Below are 22,675 nucleotides of genomic sequence, written 5' to 3' on the forward strand. Positions count from 1 at the left end.
TCCTTGGACAGGATAACCCTGAGGCACTGACAGCTAGGATTGCCAAGGGGAATAAAGCTCTGGAGGCAGGGCAGTAAATGGCTTTATAACCACCACTTATGGGCTGTTCACCCACCCCTGACACCCTTCCCAGCCTCACCAGTGTTTTCTTCACTTCTCAAATAAACCACTTGCATCTGAACCCTCATCTCAGGATTTACATAAGGCGACCCAAATGAAGAGATGATCAGAAAAGGCAGAATCCAAGCCCTCCAGGCAAATTAAAACACAACAAATCCAAACATCAATAATACGATGATAAAAAATTTGTAAAGAAAATGGAAGAATTATGGATGCCTATGCATTCAACATCAGAGCAATAACTTTTATGAAGCAGAAACCAGAGGAGAAAGAGACCACGACACATTCATAACAGGAAAGTTCTTCTCAGTTGAAGACAGGTCAAGCAGACAAAACAGTTAATAAGAACACAAAATGCCTAGGCAGCAAAATCAGTAGGTTAAGTTTTACAGAGACACATAGGGTTGTAAAACCCGGCTATAGAGAATACACCTGCTTTTCAAGTGTGAGTGGAACTTAAAAACTGACCATATTTTAAGGTATGTGAAAACATCTTCGGTAGCTCCTTAAAATAAAATAATATGAACAGGATTTATGACTGTAGTGCAATAATATAAAAATTAACAACACATTTTAAAGAGCCCTCCAATAATTTGGAAACCAGCTCAAGGCAGTAAGCCAGGGCAACTGCAGGACTCCTGTACTTGTTTTCTTTCTGTCGGGGATCATTTCACTAAGCAGCCATTGGCTATTAAGCAACTCTTGGCTCCAAGGGGAAATACAAAACTAAGTTTCAGAACTTCTAGAAAATCACAATAATAGAAACACAATACATCAGAGTCTAAAATTCATAGCAGTGAATACTCTACAGAAAATGAATCTGTACAAATGATTTGACAAGTCAAAAAACTGGAGAGGGCAACAAAGTAAGTGGAAAGAAAGAAGCAATCAATGACAGTAAAGCAGAAATTAAAGATTTGGAAATAAAATCCACAGCAGAATTTAATAAGAAAATATAAAGCTTGCTCTTTGAAAAGAATAGCAACAAAATTGACAAGCCATTAGCCAGCTTAATAAAATAAATGGAGAATGAGAGAAAGCAAAAGTACACAAAATAAAAGATGACTACAGGAAAACAGTCATCAAAAGAGGAAATAAAAAGAAATTATACATTTAGCAGAATGTTCTGCAAATAAGTCTGACAACTTAGATGGGTAACTTTTTAGGAAATATAATTTACCAAAGCTGACTCCCATAGGCATAGAAAGGATATCAGACCAATTCCCATAGAAGAAACAGAAAAAGTAGTGAAAATTCTTCCTTACAAATAAGCACCATGACTAGATGTTTTCTTAGGAAAATCCTGCAAAATCATTAAAAATCAGATAATTACAGTGCTACTTAAAAGATTCCAGAGCTTTAAAACAGAAGGACATGAAGCAAGTATGATATGGATACCAAACCTGGACAAATACAATCTGAAAAAGTAATTACAGCCCAATCTCACACATGAATTTCAATGCAAAAATATTAAATAAAATAATGGTAAATAGAATCCAATAGCACACGTAAATATGAATTCACTGTGACTGAATGGTGCATATTTCAGAAATGCAAAAGTGATTCAATACTAGGGAATCTATTAATATAACTCAGTATGTTAATAGATCTAAGCAGAAAAATTCTATTCTCTTGATAGATGCCAAAAAGGTGTTAACACAATTCAGTACCCATTTGTGATTAAAAAAACTTAAGATGGATTAATAACCCATATCAAAAGGCAGCTTCTTACAGAAAGATGGCCAGTAGGCACATGAAAAGATGCTCAAGATCACTAATTATTAGAGAAATGTAAATCAAAACTACAGTGAGGTATCACCTCACACAAGTCAGAATGGCCATCATCAAAAAGTCTGCAAATAACAAATGCTGGAGAGGGTGTGGAGAAAAGGGAACCCTCCTACACTGTTGGTAAAATGTAAATTGGTGCAGCCACTAGGGAGAACAGTATGAAGGTTTTCTCAGGAACCCTCAGAAAACTAAAAATAGAATTACCATTTGACCCAGCAATCCCACTCCTGGGCATATACCCAGACAAAACTATAATTCAAAAAGATACATGCACCCCTATGTTCATAACGGCACCATTCACAATAGCCAAGACATGGAAACAACCTAAATGTCCACCAACAGATGAATGGATAAAGAAGATGTGGTACATATATACAATGGAATACTACTCAGCCATAAAATAAAATGAAATAATGCCATTTGCAGCAACATGAATGTACCTAGAGATTATCATACTAAGTGAATAAGTCAGACAAAGACAAATACCATATGATATAGCCTATAAGTGGAATCTAAAATATGGCACAAATGAACTTAACTACAAAACAAAAACAGACTCACAGACATAGAGAACAGACTTGTGGTTGCCAAGGGTCAGTGGGGGAGGGACTGGGAGTTTGGGATTAGCAGATGCAAACTAATATATATAGGATGGATAAACAACAAGCTTCTACTGTAGAGCACAGGGAACTCTATTCAATATCCTGTGATAAACCGTACTGGAAAAGAATATATAAAAGGATGTATATATGTGTATAACTGAGTCACTTTGCTGTACAGCAGAGATTAACACAACGTTGTAAATCAACTATACTTCAATTAAAAAAAAAGCCACTTCTTATTTCATGGGGAAACTTTAGAGGCATTCCAACCAAGGATGCCCACTATCTCCATTACTGTTTAAATTTGCATCGGAGGCACTAAAACAATGCAATTAGAAGCACAAAAAATTGGAAAGGGGTTTACCAGTGACATCATGTATGTCTGCAAAACAAAAGCAATTGTTGGAAAATACTACTACGAACCATAGAACGATTTATACGGTAGGATCAATAATCTTCATATATACAAACTAGTCTTTTAGCAGATATGATGAAATAGCAAATATATGTAATTACAACATCAAAATTTTAAGAAAATAGCTGGGAATAAACCTATCCAAAAAGTGAAAAACCCACATGAGGAAAACCATAAAACAAAACTGGACAAATAGGGCTTCCCTGGTGGCGCAGTGGTTGAGAACCCGCCTGCCGATGCAGGGGACACAGGTTCGTAACCCGGTCCGGGAAGATCCCACATGCCGCGGAGCGGCTGGGCCCGTGAGCCATGGCTGCTGAGCCTGCGCATCCGGAGCCTGTGCTCCGCAGCGGGAAAGACCACAACAGTGAGAGGTCCGCGTACTGAAAAAAACAAAACAAAACAAAACTGGACAAATAAATATCCACATGTGTGTATATATATATATATATATATATATATATATATATATACATATACATATATATACATGTATGTGTATTATGTTGACTTTCTCAGATTTAATTTATAATTCATTGATATCTCAATAAAGATACCATATTTTTTTCTGAGGTTAAGCAAGTTGATTTTAAATTTGATTTGGAAGAATAAACAATCTAGAATGAAGACCTCAATAAATGACATTAAATGAAAAGCAATTTTGGAGGGCTAGTCCTTTTATACATTAAAACATAATAATCATTAGTAAGACTCCATGATGAAAACTGTGCTATTCATGCATGTAGACAGATAAGAAAACAGAAGAAGAAATTCAGAAACAGAGCCAATCGCATATGGATATTTAGGGAGCTGGCAGTAGAGGAGAAAAATGTGGACAGAACAAAGTTATTCTTGGTTTTAATGAAGCAAAGTGGACCACTGTCCTGATGGGTTGGCTCTGGGGATCGGGGAGTGGATGCCTCTTGGGTTTCTGGTTTGTGTGATGGGTGGGTGGCAAAAAGTAACACAGGTAGTTATGGTGCATAGTGTTCATTACTAGTTACTGATGGAATACTGGGAATGCAGAAAAAGCTCTCTTCTCATTATTACCATTAAAAAAAACCCTGCAGTAACAGAAAGCACAATGTAACCTATCATTGTGCTAACTGTGTTGATTGCATATGAATGATGGGAAATCTTGTGGGTCCTCGGTTTATCACATTTTATTCACCACATCTACGGTTACTGACATGTTTAATTTCTGAGTCAGGTATGGGGTGTCTTGGCAAGCATTTGCCTGTTTTCAGCTTCTGACACTTTCTGGAACTCTGCTTGATCTTGTGGGTAGCCAGGAAGAGCCCCTTAACTCCCCCTCTCTCCACGCTGGCGTGGATTGCTAGTGCCCACTTCCTATCTGGTTTTACTTCCTCTCCTCTGGCTTCTCTGCTCCATCAACCATTCTGTAGTTAGAGTGACCTTTGTGAATCAGTCTTGCTACTCTCTCCTTAAACACCCTTCAAAGACTCCCCATGGCCTTTAGGATAAGTCTACACCTGTGGCTTAGAAAGCACCAAAGCATTCTGAAGCCTTGCTTTATGAAACTTCCCACCTTGCTCTGGCGTTACTGCACATTTCCTCTGTCCAGAATGACTAGCTAACTCCTCACTCTTTGGTCATCATCTAGATGTCACCTGCTCCGGGAAGCTTCTTTGGCAACCTGGCTGTGGTTTGGGACCGACCTTCCAGGTGTCTACAGCGCTGCTTGCACTCCTCATAAGGTATCCCTTGCCTCGCCTTCCTGTCTTCCCACAAGGCAGAGCCCCCTCTGGGGGGGAACCGTGGTCCTGACATTACTGGTCTCCAGCCTGTAGCCCACACCCGGCACATAATGGGCTTCGATGGTTGTTGAGCTTGAGAAGGAGGAAGGTCCCAGCCCTACTCATGCTCATTCCTGTCTGATTTTGCTCAAGACCTGTTCTCTTCCCTCTTCAGTCTCGAGTTCCAAAGCTGATGTATTTGTCACATGGCCATACAATTACTAACTGGAAATTGTCGGTGCCTAATTTATATTGCTGGCACCTTCCAGCTTATCGCATTTGGGTCCTTGGACATTTCACATTCCCAGCGAATCACTATTCTTTTTAATAAATCTGTAATTCATCAATACTGTCTAATTTCTTAAGAATTTCTTTTTTCCTTGGAGTTGGCTCATTTCAGGCCCTGAAGAGACAGGGATAAAGTAGCTTGCTGAAACAATAATCAAAATAGGAGACCCTATCTTTTTATCTTCACATCCAGAAAAGCTTATTAATTGCAAGGTAAACTTGGAGCAGCTTTGGACTTTTTGGCCTCCTGCATTATTTAGGAAGGGAAATGAATGAATGGTTACTTTTGGTAAATGAGAGAAATGAAGACATATTTCCTCTTTAATAATAACGTAAGAGGAAAAAGGAGGTGGCAGACTTCCAATTGGTATAGAGAAAAATTAAACCCTGTTTCCCTTGGAAGAAGTACAAATTCCAACTGAATTCAGATATTTATTGGTGTTGTTAGTTCAAAGCCATATTCTACATTTTCTTTAAAACATCACTGTTCTGATGATGTACTGAGATTTTGTTTTGAATTTTCCTCATTAGGAATTGGGATGGATATTCCATTTGCCTTTCCAGAACTTCTTTCTATTCTTTCCCACCTTACTGTCTACTCCTGGAGGCTGAGTAGACATGGACTGCATCAACAAGTTCTCTTGCCTGTGAGTTTTGGTTGGATTTGGACAGTGGGACACACCGGAAGAGGTAGGAGGGCAGAAGAGAGAGTCTGGGCTATTTATTATTTCTGCCCGGCCATGGTTTGGCAGTAGCTGTGTTTCTTTCTCTAAGGTCACATCTCCTTTCCAGCCACCTTCAGCTACACCTAGAACTCCTGCCAGCTTGCAGTAACTGCCCCTTCCCTTGCCTTTACAGACTGAGGAATGGTAAGGACCCTCCCTGTTGCTTGCCCTGGGTTTATTACTTTCCTTAAACCCTGCCCTCACTTTGGTTAATAACCTTTGCTTTAAAATTTCCTTAAATCATTCGAGTAAGACTTTGTTTCCTGAGACACTGGCTGACACGAGCAACAGAAATGTTTTGGCTGAGAAGCATAATTCCAGGACATCAGGTGCCCAGAAATCATTTACTCCAAGTCCTTCGCTTTACAAGAGTCTTCAGATCAGAGAGAAAGGGTGACTTGCTTGATGCCACATAGCCATACATGACATAGCCTGAAACTAGAATCCACGGATCTTGTCTTTTCAGACCAACACTCTCTTCAGACCTCCTCAGCGTGGATTAAACAGGGATGCTGCCAGAAAAAAAATTATAGGCCAACACCCCTGACGAACATAGATGCAAAAGCCCTGAACAAAATACTAGCAAAATTAATTCAACAATATATATTAAAAGGATAATACACCATGATCAAGTGGGATTTATTCCAGGGGTGCAAGGATGGTTCAATATCTGCAAATTAGTAAATGTGATACATCACATTAACAAAGGAAGGATAAAAATATTATGATCATCTCAATAGATGCAGAAAAAGCTTCTGACAAACTTCAACATCCATTTATACACTAATATGTATAAAATGGATAACTAATAAGAATCTGCTGTATAAAAAAATAAATAAAATTAAATTAAAAAAATCCATTTATGATAAAAACTCTCAACAAAATGGGTATAGAGGGAACATACATCATCATAATAAAGCCCATATATGACCAACCCACAGCTAACATCATACTTAGCAGTGAAAAGCTGAAAGCTTTTTCTCTAAGATCAGGAACAAGACAAGGATGTCCACTCTCATCACTTTCATTCGACATAGTTTTATAAAAAGTCCTAGCCACAGCAATCAGACAAGAAAAAGAAATAAAAGGAATCCAAATTGGAACAGAAAAGTAAAATTGTCACTGTTTGCAGATGACATGATACTATATGTAGAAAATCCTAAAAACTCCATCAAAAAATTGTTAGAACTAATAAATGAACTTGTTTGTTAATAAACAGTATCTCCACTACCATATTAATTAGCTTTTACTGAGAGTTTCCTGTGTGCCGTGCTCTGTACACACATTTATCATCGTTAGCTATCAAAACGACTCTTGCTGATGCTGTAGGTGAGGAAACTCAGAGGTTAAATCACTTGTCCCCATCATGAGGCCTGGGCGGATGTGTGACAGGGTTGAGATTCACGTCTGGGGCTTTCTGATTCCAGAGTCACATCCTAACCACCCTGTAACATGTCTCTTACCAGTACCTGCTTACCAGTACCTGTGTGAGTTGGATCTGAAACCAGAGCAATGTCTAAAAGGCCAGGCCAAATGCCAAGGCTGCTTAATCCAGAGAGCTGCTGTGAGGGCAGCAAGGGCGTGAATCATTCATTCTGCAGGCAGGTGTGCAGTTCCCACCGATAGCACCATTCAGTGATTCACCAAAGTTGAAACAGTGTTCTGATGGGATAGATCATCCTGGAAAGGTTGCCCTTCTCTGGCAGGAGCCCACAGAAAACAGGGGCTGTGGGCTGACAGCCACAACTGCTATGGGGAAGTCACTGGGAGATGCTCAGAGGGTGGCCCCTAGGGTTGGGAGTCAGGCTGGAGTCCAGAGTCAGAATTGGGGAACTTGAAGATCACGGCAACCAGGGACCGGTAAACCAGGAGTCCTATGGCTCAGCCAACAGCCTTATCCGTCTCCCAGGCAGCCTCAGTGTCACATACAGCGACTGTCCATGCCTAATTTTGAAACAATCACATGAGTGCTTGCTTAAGAAAGAAAACAGCCGCATAGCACAGGGAGATCAGCTCGGTGCTTTGTGACCACCTAGCAGGGTGGGATAGGGAGGGTGGGAGTGGGGGAGACGCAAGAGGGAGGAAGATACGGGGATATATGTATACGTGTAGCTGATTCACTGTGTTATAAAGCAGAAACTAACATGCCATTGTAAAGCAATTATACTCCAATAAAGAGGTAAAAAAAAAAAAAAATCTGGTAAAAGCGAGCAAGTGGAGAAGAGAAAGTAAATCCTCTCAGCGCAGGACTGGGTGCCACATTCGCCCCAGGAGCCTGTGGTCTGGGAAACCTGTGTTGGGGTAGATGTTCCAGATGGAGTCCACTGCTGCGTCCCCTTGGGGCCACACTGGGTCCTGCTGGCTGTGGGTCACTGGGCACCCTGAGAGCAGCAGGAGAGGGCATAGGCCTCCAGCACACACACTGGCTCTCGCTCAGACCCTCGCCTGCTGCGTCATCTCAGCAAATGACTTGCTTTCCTATGCTCCAGTTTCCTCCTCTGGACGAGGGGCAGAATAAATTTGCCCAATGAGTCTAAGCATTTCACAGTACGTGGTCTCACTACAGCTGGATTCCTCCCGGGCACAAGCCAGGCACCCGGCCTCCTCTCTCTACTCATCTTCACCCTGCAGAGTGTCTCATCAGAGAATGGTCGGCTGACAGGTGACTCAGAGCCACAGTCTCCAGGGCTGCAGAGACAGCACCCCGCCCCATGTGGGAAGCCCCAGCTCAGACAGAACCAGTGGCACCCGGGGACCCACAAGGGTTACTTTTTGGAGCCAGGTCCCCGCCCTGACTTCCCGTGAGTTTTTCTGTGGCTCGATTTCTGTGGGAGCCCTCGTGGGCTAATCCTTGGGGCCAGGAAATGTTTGGATGAGGTCCTGCTATTGCTCACCAGGAAATTACATCTGTCATTCCTGGTTCTCTGAGTCCTGCTTGGGACTCACAGGCTGCCCAAAGAAGCAAGAAGGATGATATCACCCACAGGCCCCGAGCTGTCCTTGGTAGACGCTGGTGTGACACCAGGTCACAGGACAGAGGCTGGTTCTCCTGCTCAGACCTGCCGCAAAACACAGGCCGGCCGCAGGTCTGTGCAGATGTTTCTGTGTGTCCTAAAATATCGTCAGTTTTTAAGTTCCACTGGCATGTGAAAGCCAGGCGTATTCTCTATAGGGTGGCCAGTGGCTCTCAGCTCACACTGCCTTGCTTCTGAGCTGCTCATCACGCCACGTTTTGAGTCCCTTTTCAGCCGACTCCTGATCTCCCAAATGCCACCACCTTGCTTGTCGCCTGCCCTCAGGCCTGGGCTCGGCCGGCAGTGCCCTCCGGCTGCAGACCGGTCCCTGAGGATAATTACACTCTCCCTCCCTGCCCTCCCCTTCACTGCAATTCAGAGGCTTTCCAGACGCTCACAGCCATCTGTCTCCTAGGAAGTCTCCCTTCCACCCCACAATTGGGCATTTGCCCTCAGCCATTGACTAAGCAGGTCCTTCTGGAATTTTCTCCCCGGGGTGACCTGTTCCACTGCCTCCAGGCTGAGCAGGGCAAAGGGACGGCCACGACCAGCAGACCAGATCCAGAAACGCAGGCTCCACCCAGACTCGGTCACTAGGTCGAGCCCATAGTCCTGGGCTCACCATCCATCATGGGGTCCCCCTGGAGGCAGTGGGGCAGCCGCATGGTCACCCAGCCTGGCCCGAGCTCCTTTTACAGATGGACTTCTTAGTAAGTAGGGTGCTGCTCTAAAGATACACAAGAGGCAGAACTGCCACTTCTCTGCCCTGAGGCCTGCTGCAGGGATGAGGAAATAACGTGGTCCAGGAAGACGGGGAAAGTGGTCCTGGGCTCTCAGCACCGAAGATGTCAGGTGATTCCAGGGCCCGATCTGAGGTTGAGGCCAGAGCCAGGGGCGGGAAGGCTTCCCTGAAGGCCTTCAGGGAAGGCTCCTTCTGAGAGCCTCTCAGCCGCCTGGAACCCTGGGGGTCAAACTCCAGTCCTTTCTCTGAGTTCCTTCTGAAAGAAGGCAGAGCGAAAATGGGGAAAACCCTGGACTGGACACAGGACACCTGGGCTCCAATCTCACCTCTCAGGTGCACATTCTCTCCCTGAGCACTTACTGAACACCTCATCTGGACCTGACAGTGAGGGAGACCATTGAGGGTAGTGTCTACACTGGGACCTTCAGGGAGAAAGAAGAGACACGATTAGTAATTACGCTGTGTAAACCAGGCCTTTTCCTGGCACACAGGGCCATGTGTTCTGGGCCCGGAAAGCTCATTCCGACCTGCTTCCTGCCCTGAGGCTGACGCACTGTGGGCAGCAGGGCAGGTGAGGGGCTGGCTTGAGGAGTGATGTGTGGGGAAGGGTGGCTTTGACGGCAGAAGTGAGTATCCGGGGCAGCGAGGAGGCCTGGCCGCAGGAGCACACGGGCGGCGGGGGGCGGGGGGCAGCGTCGTGAGCACAGGGCTGGATTTCCCAGTTGGTGGGGTGCGCGGTGAGGGGAGCTACACATTTCTGGCATGGGAAGTGCGCAAGGGGTGAGGGGCATGCCATGCGCCCTCGGGATGCATCAGTGCCCTGGTGGTGGTTCTGTGTGGGTGAGAGCTGAGGTTGGGGCCTCGGATTGGTGAGGGGGGCTTACAGGCTTAGGAGTTCAGATTGAATTCTGTAGGAACAGGGGTCACAGAAGCACTGGTTTAAGAACGAGGATAACGCGATGAAGCTGCTTCATCAGGTGCTTAGTCTTCCTGGACTCAGTATCCTCGTCTGGAAAATGGTGCCTCACTGCCACTGAACCTGAGAACCGCCAAGCACAACTGGGAAACACTCTGCAAAAAGGCAAAAGCACGATGCAGAAGGCTGCCCATCCCTCACGCGCAGCCCAAACCCAGTGTGGGGTGCAGAACACAACATAACGCAACAAGGTATAAATTTAGTATCAGGTTGGTCCCCCCCCGTTGTGAGCAATATGAGGTGGCCGTGCACTCAAGGGGCCGCCCTTCTGGTCCTCAGGGTGTGCTTCTGTTCCCCTCACACCTGCTGCTCTCCTGGTCTGCTGGGGAACAAGGCTGCTCTGGGCGATGGGGCACCAAGTTGTGTGTGAGAACCAGGGGCCAGAGGCCAGGGAAACTGTACAGACCCCACTCACCCACACACACGTCTACACTATCCTCCTCTCATTCCTCCAGCACTCCAGGCAAAATCCTGCCTCAGGACCTTTGTACCTTCTCTCTTCCCTGCCAGCTAGGCATCTGCCCATGCTTGGCCCTCTCCTTTCCCCCAGGTTTTTACTAAAATGCCTCTGTAGCAAGAGGCCTTGCTTCATCTCCCTATTTAGGCTTCATCCCTTTTCATGTTTTTGTCCTAATCACTTACCAGCACCTAAGTATACTCAGTATATTGTTCACTTATTTCGCTTGTGGTCTGTCTCCTCCACTATGATTTAAATGCCACAAAGGCGGGGATTCCTGTCTGTTTTGTCATCTGCTGTAACAAGTGCCCGGGAGAGGGTAGCAAGCAGTCCTAAGTACCAATTGAATAAACGAATGTCTCCTTTCTATTTTGGGCATAGGGTATCCAAACAAACTGCGGTATGAAGTCATGAAATCCACACGAAGGCTACACTTTCATTTTCTTTTATTTGTGGCACTAAAAGACCAACAGTAGAGACAGTGTGGTGTGAGAGCGATTGGCTGGATGCCCTGGCCGCCCTGGGGAAGGTGAGTGGCATTCATCAGACAACGCAGAGCAGTTTCCGTCCTAACGTGACACCCGGCTCTGAAATCGTGAAACATTCGAAGGATCTTGCCATATTTGTTGCTACATTAAGACAGAAATTTTATTTCAGGAATTCCTCTTGATTTCTAGTAATCTCTTAAAGAGTTTTTTCTACAGCCGTAGTTGACCTCTAAGATAAATACCAGAGACTGGGTCCTGTGTGCTATGAAACGGCTGCCACGTGATCCACAGCAGCCATTCACCTGCCGGGCAAAAGCATGGAGACCAAACCCACACTGTGAAACGTCAGCACAATTTTGATCTGATCCGGACAACATGCAGACACCCAGCATCCCCGTTCTGCCCCGCAGAGGATTTCTAAGGCTCCCAGGGCAGCCTCCGGGCTCCGTGCTCAGCCCTCAGCTGGGGAGGGCTGTGCTGCATCACAGCCCGCTGGGGGACAGCAATCCAAGTGGGCACTGCCATCCACTCCAATGTCCTTCTGATCTCAGCCAACACCTCAGGAGAATTCAGACCTGCCATGTTCATACATCACATTTGATTGTTATTCTGGGTGATCATGGTTGATTTTTAATAGCTTTAGTTGGACAGATCATGGTCTGCCACCCTCCATGAGGTTTTCACCCCAAATGTTTGAGGAATAAGGATCCAATACTTTCATTACTCAGTGATGTCACCTTTGAAAAAGCCTCCCAACTCTTTTTTCTTACATCAAGTAGCATATGACATTCAGATTGTTTCAATGGATTTATATATTTTCCCTAGAATTCAGAAAGATTTTCAACAACTAAATGGTATTAACCATCTACATGTGGTAAGTCTCCAAGGTCCAAAATCGGTCTAAGGTGTGATTCTTTACACTTTGTCTATCAATGTAATTAAGTGTGTTGGGCTCCAGCGTTTATAGTCCCATTAACCTGCCAACAAGAACAGTTTATTGGCAACTTTAAATATTCAGAGGCAAATACATTTCCTTGGCACAAGCTGCGTGGCAGAGTGGCATCCCCGTCCCTGTGAACCGTGATATAGACTGAAAGTCAACGAGGTGAGTTTTGGCCTGGAGACCAGGAAGCCACCAGACCCCTAAGTCCCTTGCCGGGTGGTGCTCGTGAGTGGTGAGCATCCTGCAGGGGGGTTTCTGCCACGATCGCATCTTGTTGCTGATTCACACGAGCAAGGGCACCTGCAGTGAAGAAAGAACCACAGTTACTCAGGGCATAAGGCGGAGCCCAGGGTGCAGGTATCCGGGTGCTGAGGACCTGTGTGCCACTCCCTCCTTGCAATATTCCTTTCCCAACACAATGAGTGTTTACGCTGTACCCATCAAACTTTTAGCCCCAAGGAGAAAACTCTCAGAAACACAAACAACATGCCTGAAGGCTTTCAGTGACCGGCTACTGCCTTCAGGAAAAAACATCGGGAACTGCTGGAGGGTCTAAGATGTGTCTGCAGGTCCCTGAGCTTCTCCCAGAGCCATCAGCCGGCCCCAGCCCCGGCCCTCTCTGAGCTCCCTCCCAGTCTCTGAGTCTGTTAGGGGTCCCTCTTCTGGGCTGGTCTTTGCATGTGGGGTTTCTCCTTCGGGGATGCCCCTTTCCTGCTGGAAAACGAGGACTCCTTCAAAAAGCGTTCAGACCATCTCTTGGCCAAAGGCATTCCTGCGCCCCTCGCATTGTGGGTTACCTGGCCCGCTGTGGTCTCCCAGCAGCTGTCTCTCACTGCTGGTGTGGGGACTCTGGGGCTGGAACCACGGCATCCATCCCCATCCCGTCCCCGGGCGCAGGACTTGCTGGGTGCCAGTGAGTGGGGGCGGCTCCAAGGGCTGACTGCAAACCCACACGTTCCCAGCCCACTCGATGCGTGAGCTCACCCTGCCACTCTGTGTCCAGCCCTGCACGCTCCTGGGATGCCCAAGTGCAGAAAATGTGACTGCAGAATCTTGAAGGAAACAGTTCCATGCCTCTGAAGGCCAAGGTGAACAGCATTTTTAAGAAAAGCGACAGATTCACATGAAACCATGTGAAAGGAACACTGGATTTCTCACCGTGGTTCCACCGAGCTCAGCACATTCAAACTGGAACAGCGCTAGGAGCTGGGCATCTAGTCCTACTTTTCAGTGTGTTATCAGAGAGAACATCCAAGGACCCAAGCAGATTTCTTATAATGCCAACAACACACACCACCTGGAATATTTCCTGTGCACTTACAGTGTGTCAGGCACCATTTCAAGCCCTCCATGCGTCTCATCTCATTAAAACTTCAGCTCAACTCAATCACTGACGCATTACTGCCATTGTTATCAGTGTGGGTACTGCCTCCAATATAAAGATGGGAAGACCGGGGTATAGAGTGCTGTCTCGGCCTGGACCAAATACTAGTAAGTAGCAATCCCCAGTGGGCTCATCTGAGAAGAGAACATGGCCCCAGGCCATGACCATGACTGCAGGGTTCCACCCGCTCGTTTCTTATGAGCACACCGGCCCATCAGTGTCTCCTTGGTTGCAGCGGCATCCACACCAGCTGAGAAATGAAACGGGATGAGATGTGGAGTTTGGGGGCACGGAGGGAGGAGGCTGGACGTGCTGATTTGGATGGAGCCCATGGGACACACACGGTGGATGTCAAGGAGGGCACTGAAGATTCGTGTCCGACGCACAGGGCAGCTTAGGATGGAGGTGGAATCGGGGGCCAGCGGTCTGGACAGTGAAGGGTCTGCCTGGGAGAGTGAGGAGATTTGGAAGACAAGAGGTCTTGGGACTCTCTCCAGGGCCGCATGCAGCCTTGGGCAGAGGAGACTCAGAACGTGGCCAGAGGGGCAGGGGAAATGTGCAGCGCGCTTGCCGAGTCGTGGGGAGTGCGCATCCACAAGGATGCACGTGGTGACAGCAAACAGTGCAACGGGAACCAGGGGGCCCCAAGGGTGGGAAACACAGATGAGCTTATGTTTTTGTTTTTTTTTTTGCGGTCCGTGGGCCTCTCACTGTTGTGGCCTCTCCCGTTGCAGAGCACAGGCTCCGGACGCGCAGGCTCAGCGGCCATGGCTCACGGGCCCAGCTGCTCCACGGCATGTGGGATCTTCCCAGACTGGGGCACGAACCCGTGTCCCCTGCATCGGCAGGCGGACTCTCAACCACTGCACCACCAGGGAAGTCCCGAGCTTATGTTTAAACATTATGTGTTACGTTTTCAATGGGTTTTTCTTCAAACCCTAGACACCTTTAGAAGTGAGACACCTCTAACTTCAAAACAAAGATTTGAATTGTCAGTTTGGAAAAGCACAATCAGTTTGCTACAGAATGTCCAAGACACAGGGAAAAGTGTGTGTGTGTTGGGCAGAGAACAGATTGAGCCTGTTATTGGAAAATGCAGCCAGCATCCTGTTAACACTACGTTTATCCCATTTCCTGACCTTTGAAAAGGGTCAGGAGAATAAAGGGCGCTATTCTCGCATCCAAGGGTACTAGCAGCATTGTGACCTTGACGAGGGCGGTTCTGAGCGCGGCCAGGAGGAGGCCGGTGGGGGATGGATGCTGGGGAAACGGAGCAGCACAAGTGGGCAGGACATCTGGAAGCTACAGTGAAGGGAAGCAGAGCTAGGCAGTGGTGGGGTCGGGTCCATGGGAGGCGGAGGGATTTTTAAAAGCTATCTTTACTGTTATTGTTTTAACAAATTAATTGATATATGATAAATTGCACCCATTTCAAGTGTAAAACTTGATATGTTTTGACATATATTTATTTATTTTTTGGTCTGTCTTTATTTTTGGCCTGGCTTCTTTCACTCAGCATAATTATTTTGCGATTCATCAATGTTGTGGCATGTACATTCCTTTTATTGCTGGGTAGTAATTCATTGTATGGATATACTGACTTTGCATCTGGGCTGGGCGAGTCTCAGGCAGGGGGTCCCCCCTCCTTCCCCGGTAAATGGGGATGAGGGGATTGGCACTACAGACCCGCCCAGTGAGGCTCGAGGTATACCTCATCGCGTTGTCACCAGCACCACCATCACTTCGTCTCATCCCAGCACCAGCATCCTGGTGGCCGGGATAAGATGACAACTGAACGGAGGTTTGGGGGTGAGGCAGGAGACATCCTGCACGCCTCGGTCACCTAAAGCCTGGCCCGACTGGGAGAAGCCACTTTCAGAAGGCGGTCCCAAGTTGCTAAGGTAAACTTCCCAGGACACAGAGGGGTAGTAGTTGGGACTGTGACCCAGCGAGGGGAGCTAAAGGGCAGGCAAGTGAAGGAAGCAGGGGCTGGACATCACCTGCTCTCCTGGCAGCGAGCCTGCTTCACGCCAGCCTGGGAACCTGAGTGTCGCTGGTGCAGAAGACCCGGGTTGGGGGGTATTTGAATCCCTGGCTGGTTGAGACCTAGAAGGTGCTCTCATCACCACTAATAGCAACAACTATGGCTGCATGCAGATTGTAAAAGTTCTCAGTAAACTAAGAAAATATCTAGGAAGGAAAAGGAGAACTCCTAAACTTTGGTGTCAAAAAGGAAATTAAAGGAGGACAGCCTTAAAAAGCTCTGACTTGGACAATTCAACAAAGACAGCTTGGTGATGGAATTGGCCACAAGGGAGCATAAACCACACTGATGGCCATTAGTGTCAGCCCAAGCTTAAAGCCACACTGGTAAGGGATCGCTACTTAGGCTGGGGCAGGGGAGCGTTCTGCTGCCCAGCGCCCATTCACATGACCAGTGGACCTGCCCCTGGATGGGTGTGACCAAATTCAGGTGGGCAAGGAGGACAGAGGGCACCCCCCGGGGGAGGAGGGAGTGCTGCAAGGCGCAGCTTGGAAGAAAAACACTGGAAGGGTTCCTGGCATCCCAATGGTTTCAAGCTTCCTGAAAGATTCTTTCTTATTTTGGTTGGACAAGAAGATGATCAGTGAAGGGACAAAGCTTGCAGTTTGAGGCCAAGTCAGAAAGCTGTAAAAATATCCAAGTTTAATTTTACTTCCTCACCTGCCAAGGAAAATGATGTTTATACGGAAAAAGGTAAAATGAACAGTGGTGACAGAGGGCTGGTGTCCAGGGGAAGGAAAGAAGTTGTCAGGGAGCGAAAGGATTCTGTTTCAGGTCCCTTCTTTCCACCCAGACAGATGAGTTCCTGTGGGGGCTAACGGACTCCCAGGGGACCCAGCCATGCAGCCGTCAGCCAGCTTTGCAGAACGGGAGTGGGACCGTTGGCAGAAGACTGGAGATGTCCGGAACTTACCTTATTCTCCAGAGAAAAAGAAGGTGATTCCTTCCAGTGTGAAGTGGATTCTTGGCAAGTTTACCACGATTATGAAATAGACGAGTTCTGAGCACGGGGACCCCAAGTTGCACTCGGCCACTGGTCTGGAGAGCCAGGCAATATGGTAGCAAAGAGTGGGCGCCCCCTCTCCCTTCCCCCAAAAGATAGTTACTGAGCACCCACTCTGTGTCGGGGGCTGTGCAAGGTGCCGGGACCTGCTGGAGCTCACGGTGTGGCAGGAGGGCAAGCTCACACAGGAGTTACACGGATCACTGCTGAAATTAGGCTGCGATGTGGTTATGGGGGGAAATGAGGTGATGCTCTGATGGGGAACCTCCTCCAGCCTGGGGGGTGGGGGAGACTTTCTGGGGGCTTGAGGTTAATCCAGGAACACACAGGACGACTGGGGATTAGCTGGTAACACTAGGAGGTGAAACGTTTTCCTTCCAGGAATAGGGAACCGCACCCATGAGGGCCCTGAGGGGTCACTGAAGCGGTGACAGGCATCCTTAGGTTCCACCTGCAGGAAAAACAGGTCACATGGAAGGTCTGTATAGGCAGGATGGTCACAGGGCAGCAAAGACAGAACTAACCTGTCTGTGCCTCTAACTCTCCCAATTTCACTGAAACACATCAAAGGTCTACACTATGCGTTGCCGAGCCCAGCATGGCCTAGAGTTGCTGCTGCTTTTCTGTCTTGGCTCAGGGGCTCCCTGGGCTTTGATGGCGATGGTGTCACATGTCTAATCACTTCTCACAGGGTCTCCTGCCAAGGCCAAGCGCCAGGACACACGTGTGATGTGAATCAGTTAATTCCTGTGGTGGGAAAACGCACACCTGGGAGGGCCCAGCCGCGGCGTGCCCACCGTGGGGCTTAATGAGGCATTTCCAAGAGGCGTCTGCCCGTGCCGGGCTGACGCGGAGTCTGGCTGGGCAGCGGCACTGACCTAGTTAAGGCCAGGACGAGGCCCACAGGACATCTGTGCCCCACTTTCCCATCTGTGGAATGGAAGCTGCAGACTTTCAGTCCAGGAAGGTCTGGACAGAGGAGAAGCTTGCTCTCTGCCCTCCTTGGAGGAAAGCTAGGACACACGAGGAAAAGGTCTTGGGGCTTTCACCAGCTCTCTAACTTTGTGAGATGTCCCTAAGGCCAAGGACAAACCCCCAACCCCTTCTTTCTCTCCTGGCTGAGAGTCCCCAGGGGGCACAGACAATGCTTCATTCATCTCTCCAACTCAAGCAGCTACTACAGTCCCTGGACCCTGGTGGGTTCTCAGGAAATGCTTGCAAAATGAATGGCTGGACGTGTGAATGTGTTAAATATAAACACGGATTAAAAGGGCACTTGGTGTCCATTCCAGGCCCTCTGAAACAATGCATTTAAAACAGACCGACAAAGGCTGTCCAACGCACACAGTTTCACCACGAATAAGAATGCAGGATGGAGTGGAAGGCGGAAGCGGATTCTGGGGTCCATTTGAGCCCTGCCCCCAGCGAGGGAGGGCAGTGTCCACTGCGGAAGGGGCAGCAGACAGAGCAGAGCTGAGGATGCTGTTATCTGGGGCTGGACGGAAGACACAGAGTGGGCAACGTCTCTGACAACCGCAAACACAGAGGCGGGGCGTTCAATTCACACAGTGGAGGGAGGCAAACAGACTTCCAATTGCCCTGAAAAACGGCCAACTCACTTTTAAGGTGATGATTCCTCCTACATCAAATCGACCCTCTGGTTTTTTATCATAAGCAGCATCGTCACCAACGCAAAACGTGTGTTCAGGGAAGGGCGAGTAACTGTGCCCACCTTAGCAGTGAGAGTCCCTCACCTCTGCCAGCTCTCCCGGGACAGCTGGACGCCCTCCTTCTCCTGGAGGAAGATGCCTGGAGGACTCACGCGCTGCAGCCCCTCACACCACCCGGGAGAGCTGGGAACACCCCTCAGTCCAGGATGCTATCCTGGCTACACGCATCCCGGAGCATCACTGAACACCAAGGATGAAGGAGCCTCTGCTCGTATTGAGAATCCACAGACAGTGAAGCCCACACTGCTTGGACCCAGGAGTTCCACACTTAGCTCACTTTCCTTGAGGTGATGCAACTTTAAAAGCCCAAAAGGTGAAAGAAAGCTAAAGAGGCAAAGCTCAAATGGCTCGAGGTGTAAATGCCGTAACACACCCCAAACCGCATCTGCTGCGAAGCCACAGAGACATTCACGGCCAGTGCCCCGCAGACAAGCGCTGCCTAACTAGACTCCTCAGAGAAGGTACAGTTGGCCCTGGTCACCTGGATCGCACGTGTGTCCCCTGGTGTCACAGGTCTGCTGTTCCACACCAATAGGGAGGGCGAGGCAGTTGAAAACGAGGTCAGGTGCACACCTCCAGGAGGACAAACATTGGTTCTAGGTGAGGCTGGCCTGGCCGCACCTGGGTGTCCCTGATGGAGGCTGAGCTGAGGCTTCTGGGTGGAAGGTCCAGGTCCTGGCCTCCGAAATCACATGTCCTTCGGCAGCTTTTATGTGGCCCTGAGATGCAGAGTGTAAGCAGGGGAGAGGGGAGGGGGTCTGGGTCGCTGTGTAGAGCAGTGACACAGTCCTGTCACTCAGCCCTTAGGCCTCTAGGTAAGATGTGGTGCATTGGGGAGACAAAGGGACAGGGTCTCCCAGGTTACCCTCATTGTGCTCACTCAGGCCCAGCTTACAGCCCAAGGGCATCAAAACCTCAGATGCGCCAGACTCACTGCCTCACCGTTGCCAATGGGTAACGCAGGTCCCAACACTTAGATTAATCCAAGAAACAGTCCAAATGTGGGCTTTTGACTGCCATGTGAAGCTGCTGCCACAAAGCTGAGATCCGGATGAGCAACAGCCTGGCCTCAGTCCCCCTGGACCTTTCCTGCTGGCACTGCTAGGGCCGTGCTGCCCGCTGTGTGGATACACACACACACACACACACACACACACACACACACGTCTGTGTCCCCGCACCCACTGGCTAGCAGGTCCCGGCCCTTCCTACCACTGTTCTTGTGTTTCACACACACACACACACACACACACACACACACGTCTGTGTCCCCGCACCCACTGGCTAGCAGGTCCCGGCCCTTCCTACCACTGTTCTTGTGTTTCTCCCCACTTTCTTTCTCGTGGCACCAACAGCTTCCTCTGCTCTTTTGGACAGTTCCCAAACTTGTTTTTTAAAATTATTTTCTGGAAGGGATGGGCACACGTTCTAAGAGAGAGAAAGCCTGAGGTTCAAGGTTGCAGGGGTGGCTTCTCCCCCGCTGTGCAAGCCCAGGCAGGCCTTTCTCTCTGGGCCCCTGATCCACGTAACACCTGGGAGGTGGACAGAGTAACAGCTATTTGAAATGACCCAAAACCAGCCAATGAGATGATGTATACGAGAAATGAGTACAGCCTTCATATAATTACAGTCAGCATTACTCAAACTGTATCGAAAGCTCAAATGACATGGATAATTATCTCAAACCTCAATGTAAAGTGACTTGATAAATACTAGAAAATTGCAGATGAGTAGGCTCAAACCCCTGAAAAATCTGACTCAGGATGTAGATGTCCTGTGGTTCTCACTTTGAAACAGTGTTTTAGAGTCTCAAAATCGTTCCCTCAGACCAGCCAGACCATCAAGGTTGATAACCAGCTGTGCTGCTTTGGATTCTCTGAGAACAACTGGCACTTCCTTTCTTTTTCTTTTTTTTTTTTTAACTGAACTATAGTTGATTTACAATACTGTGTTAGTTTCAGGAGTACAGCCAAGTGATTCAGTTAAATATGGATGTATGTATATCTATACTATACAGGTATTTTTTTTCAGATTCTTTTCCACTATAAGTTATTACAAGATATTGAGTAGAGCTCCCTGGGCTATACAGTAGGTCCTTGTTGATTATCTATTTTATATATAGTAGTGTGTATCTGTTAATCCCAAATTCCTAATTTATCCCTCCCCCCCACCTTTCCCTTTGGTACTATAAGTTTGTTTTCTATGTCAAGAGTCTGTTTCTGTCTCATAAATAAGTTCATTTGTATCATTTTTTTCAGATTCCACATATAGATGATATCATATGATTATTTGTCTTTCTCTGTCTGACTTACTTCACTCAGTATGACAATCTCTAGGGCCATCCATGTTGCTGCAAATGGCATTATTTCATTCTTTTTTATGGCTGAGTAATATTTCATTGTATATATGTACCACACCTTCTTTATCCATTCATCTGTCAATGGACATTTAGGTTGTTTCCATGGCTTGGCTATTGTAAATAGTGCTGCAGTGAACACTGGGGTGCACGTATCTTCTCGAATTAGAGTTTTCTCCAGATGTATGCCCAGGAGTGGGATTGCTGGTTCATATGGTAGCTCTATTTTTAGTTTTTTAAGGAACCTCCATAGTGTTCTCCATAGTGGCTGCACCAATTTACATTCCCACCAACAGTGTAGGAGGGTTCCCTTTCCTTCACACCTTCTCCAGCTTTTATTATCTGTAGACTTTTTGATGATGGCCATTCTGACCGGTGGACAGGCACTTACTTTCAATTGATATTGCAATGTGCTTGGAGGAGAGAGGTTGCCTCAGGGTTGAATTCCAGAGCTGTCTTCATCAGAATCCACATGGTCCATTTATTAGGACACTTATTTAGCCATTCACCCCAATTTCTTCACCTGTCCCTCATTCTATGTAATAAAAGTTCTAAGTTCATAAATATATAAATTCTATAGAAATGAAAAAAAAAGTAAAGAAAACCCAAAAGCCCTCAATAATTTTTAACTGCCCTCCCCTCGCCCCCCCAATCCAGAGGAGAAAGTGTGAAACTGGCTGCCATCCAGTGCCATGTGGTTAAGCACATTTTCTTTTTCCAGCATCCTGAGGCTGGGCTGTGCTTTCTGTGATGAATTGCCCTCAGCATCCTCCCTATGTGATGTCTTGGGTCCCTGTCGGGGCCACAGCACACAGCATGGATGCCTCTCCATCACATGGACACGCTCTGGGGCTGAGCTGGGAGCCGTGGTCGTGGCCCCAGGAACGCTCCCAGTCAGTGGTGTTCACACCGCTCCTGCCCAGGGTGGCACCGCTGGGCGTCCCGGCTTCAGCGAGAACTACCTTCTAGGCCCTAGGCTCCTGGGTGGGAAAACTTTTTAGCAAAGCCTGCCGCCCTCTGTGGGAGTGGCCCACTGGTCTTGTGGGCCACCTGCTCTCTTGCAGAGCAGTGCAGAGTGGACATTCTGTGCCCAGACTGACCCCTGTCTGGGTCCAGCCCTATGTGAACAAGGGCAAGTTACTCAGGTTTTCTGAGCCTCATTCACTTTCTGTGTAAAATGAGGATAATCTTAGTACTGGCCTCTTCAGGTACATGTGGGAACTTAAGCTTAGGGTCTGGACATAAGCTCTCAGAAAATAATACCTGTCACCACCTCTCTATTATTAGCCTAACTCTTCCACCCACTAGAAACAGGCAGGGAGAGAGGGTCAGTCCATGCACAGAATCATTTTGGAGTTAAAGGAGATCTCAAAATCCATCTGGCCCAAAGGCCCTTTCAATTTGGGAATCCTACTTTGGATGCCACAAATTCCACTGCTTTCAGGGACTAGGTGGGCATAAATGTACAGACCAGCATAAGACCAGATAGAGGAGAAGCTTTAGAAAAACCAGAAACGTGTGCCCTGCCCAAGGGACGTCACATGCAATAATTTTCAAAATGTATGCTGGCAAAAGAAAAAAACATTACGAAAGAAAGAAGGAAAGAGAGAAAGATGAACTAATTAACCAATTATGCTGTCGCCTGGACCCCGGCCGAAGGCCACGAGTGTGGTGCAGGCCCTTCAGGATGCATCACAGGTGGCCGTCCTGAATCAGAGGCAGTTGTGGGTGGTGGAAACACGCTCAGGGGTTAGGAGTGCACTGGAGCCCTCCCTGCAGCCCAGGAGGGAGTTTGGCAGTGACTTCCCACCGCTGAGGGCGCGTCTGCCCAGGGGCATTC

General features: G+C 47.7%; 1 protein-coding gene across 1 annotated transcript in view; it reads right to left on the reverse strand.

Moving 5' to 3' along the window:
• The window catches only part of COBL (cordon-bleu WH2 repeat protein), a 447,965-nt gene that overhangs the window by 170,621 nt on the left and 254,669 nt on the right, over window positions 1–22,675 (reverse strand). The window contains exon 13 of the mRNA XM_007448340.1: window positions 17,147–17,200. Within this exon, the coding sequence (XP_007448402.1) occupies window positions 17,147–17,200 (54 nt within the window). The remainder of the gene's footprint in view (window positions 1–17,146; window positions 17,201–22,675) is intronic.

The sequence above is a fragment of the Lipotes vexillifer genome, unplaced genomic scaffold (assembly GCF_000442215.2).
Source record: "Lipotes vexillifer unplaced genomic scaffold, Lipotes_vexillifer_v1.1 scaffold1258, whole genome shotgun sequence".
Lineage (NCBI taxonomy): Eukaryota > Metazoa > Chordata > Mammalia > Artiodactyla > Lipotidae > Lipotes > Lipotes vexillifer.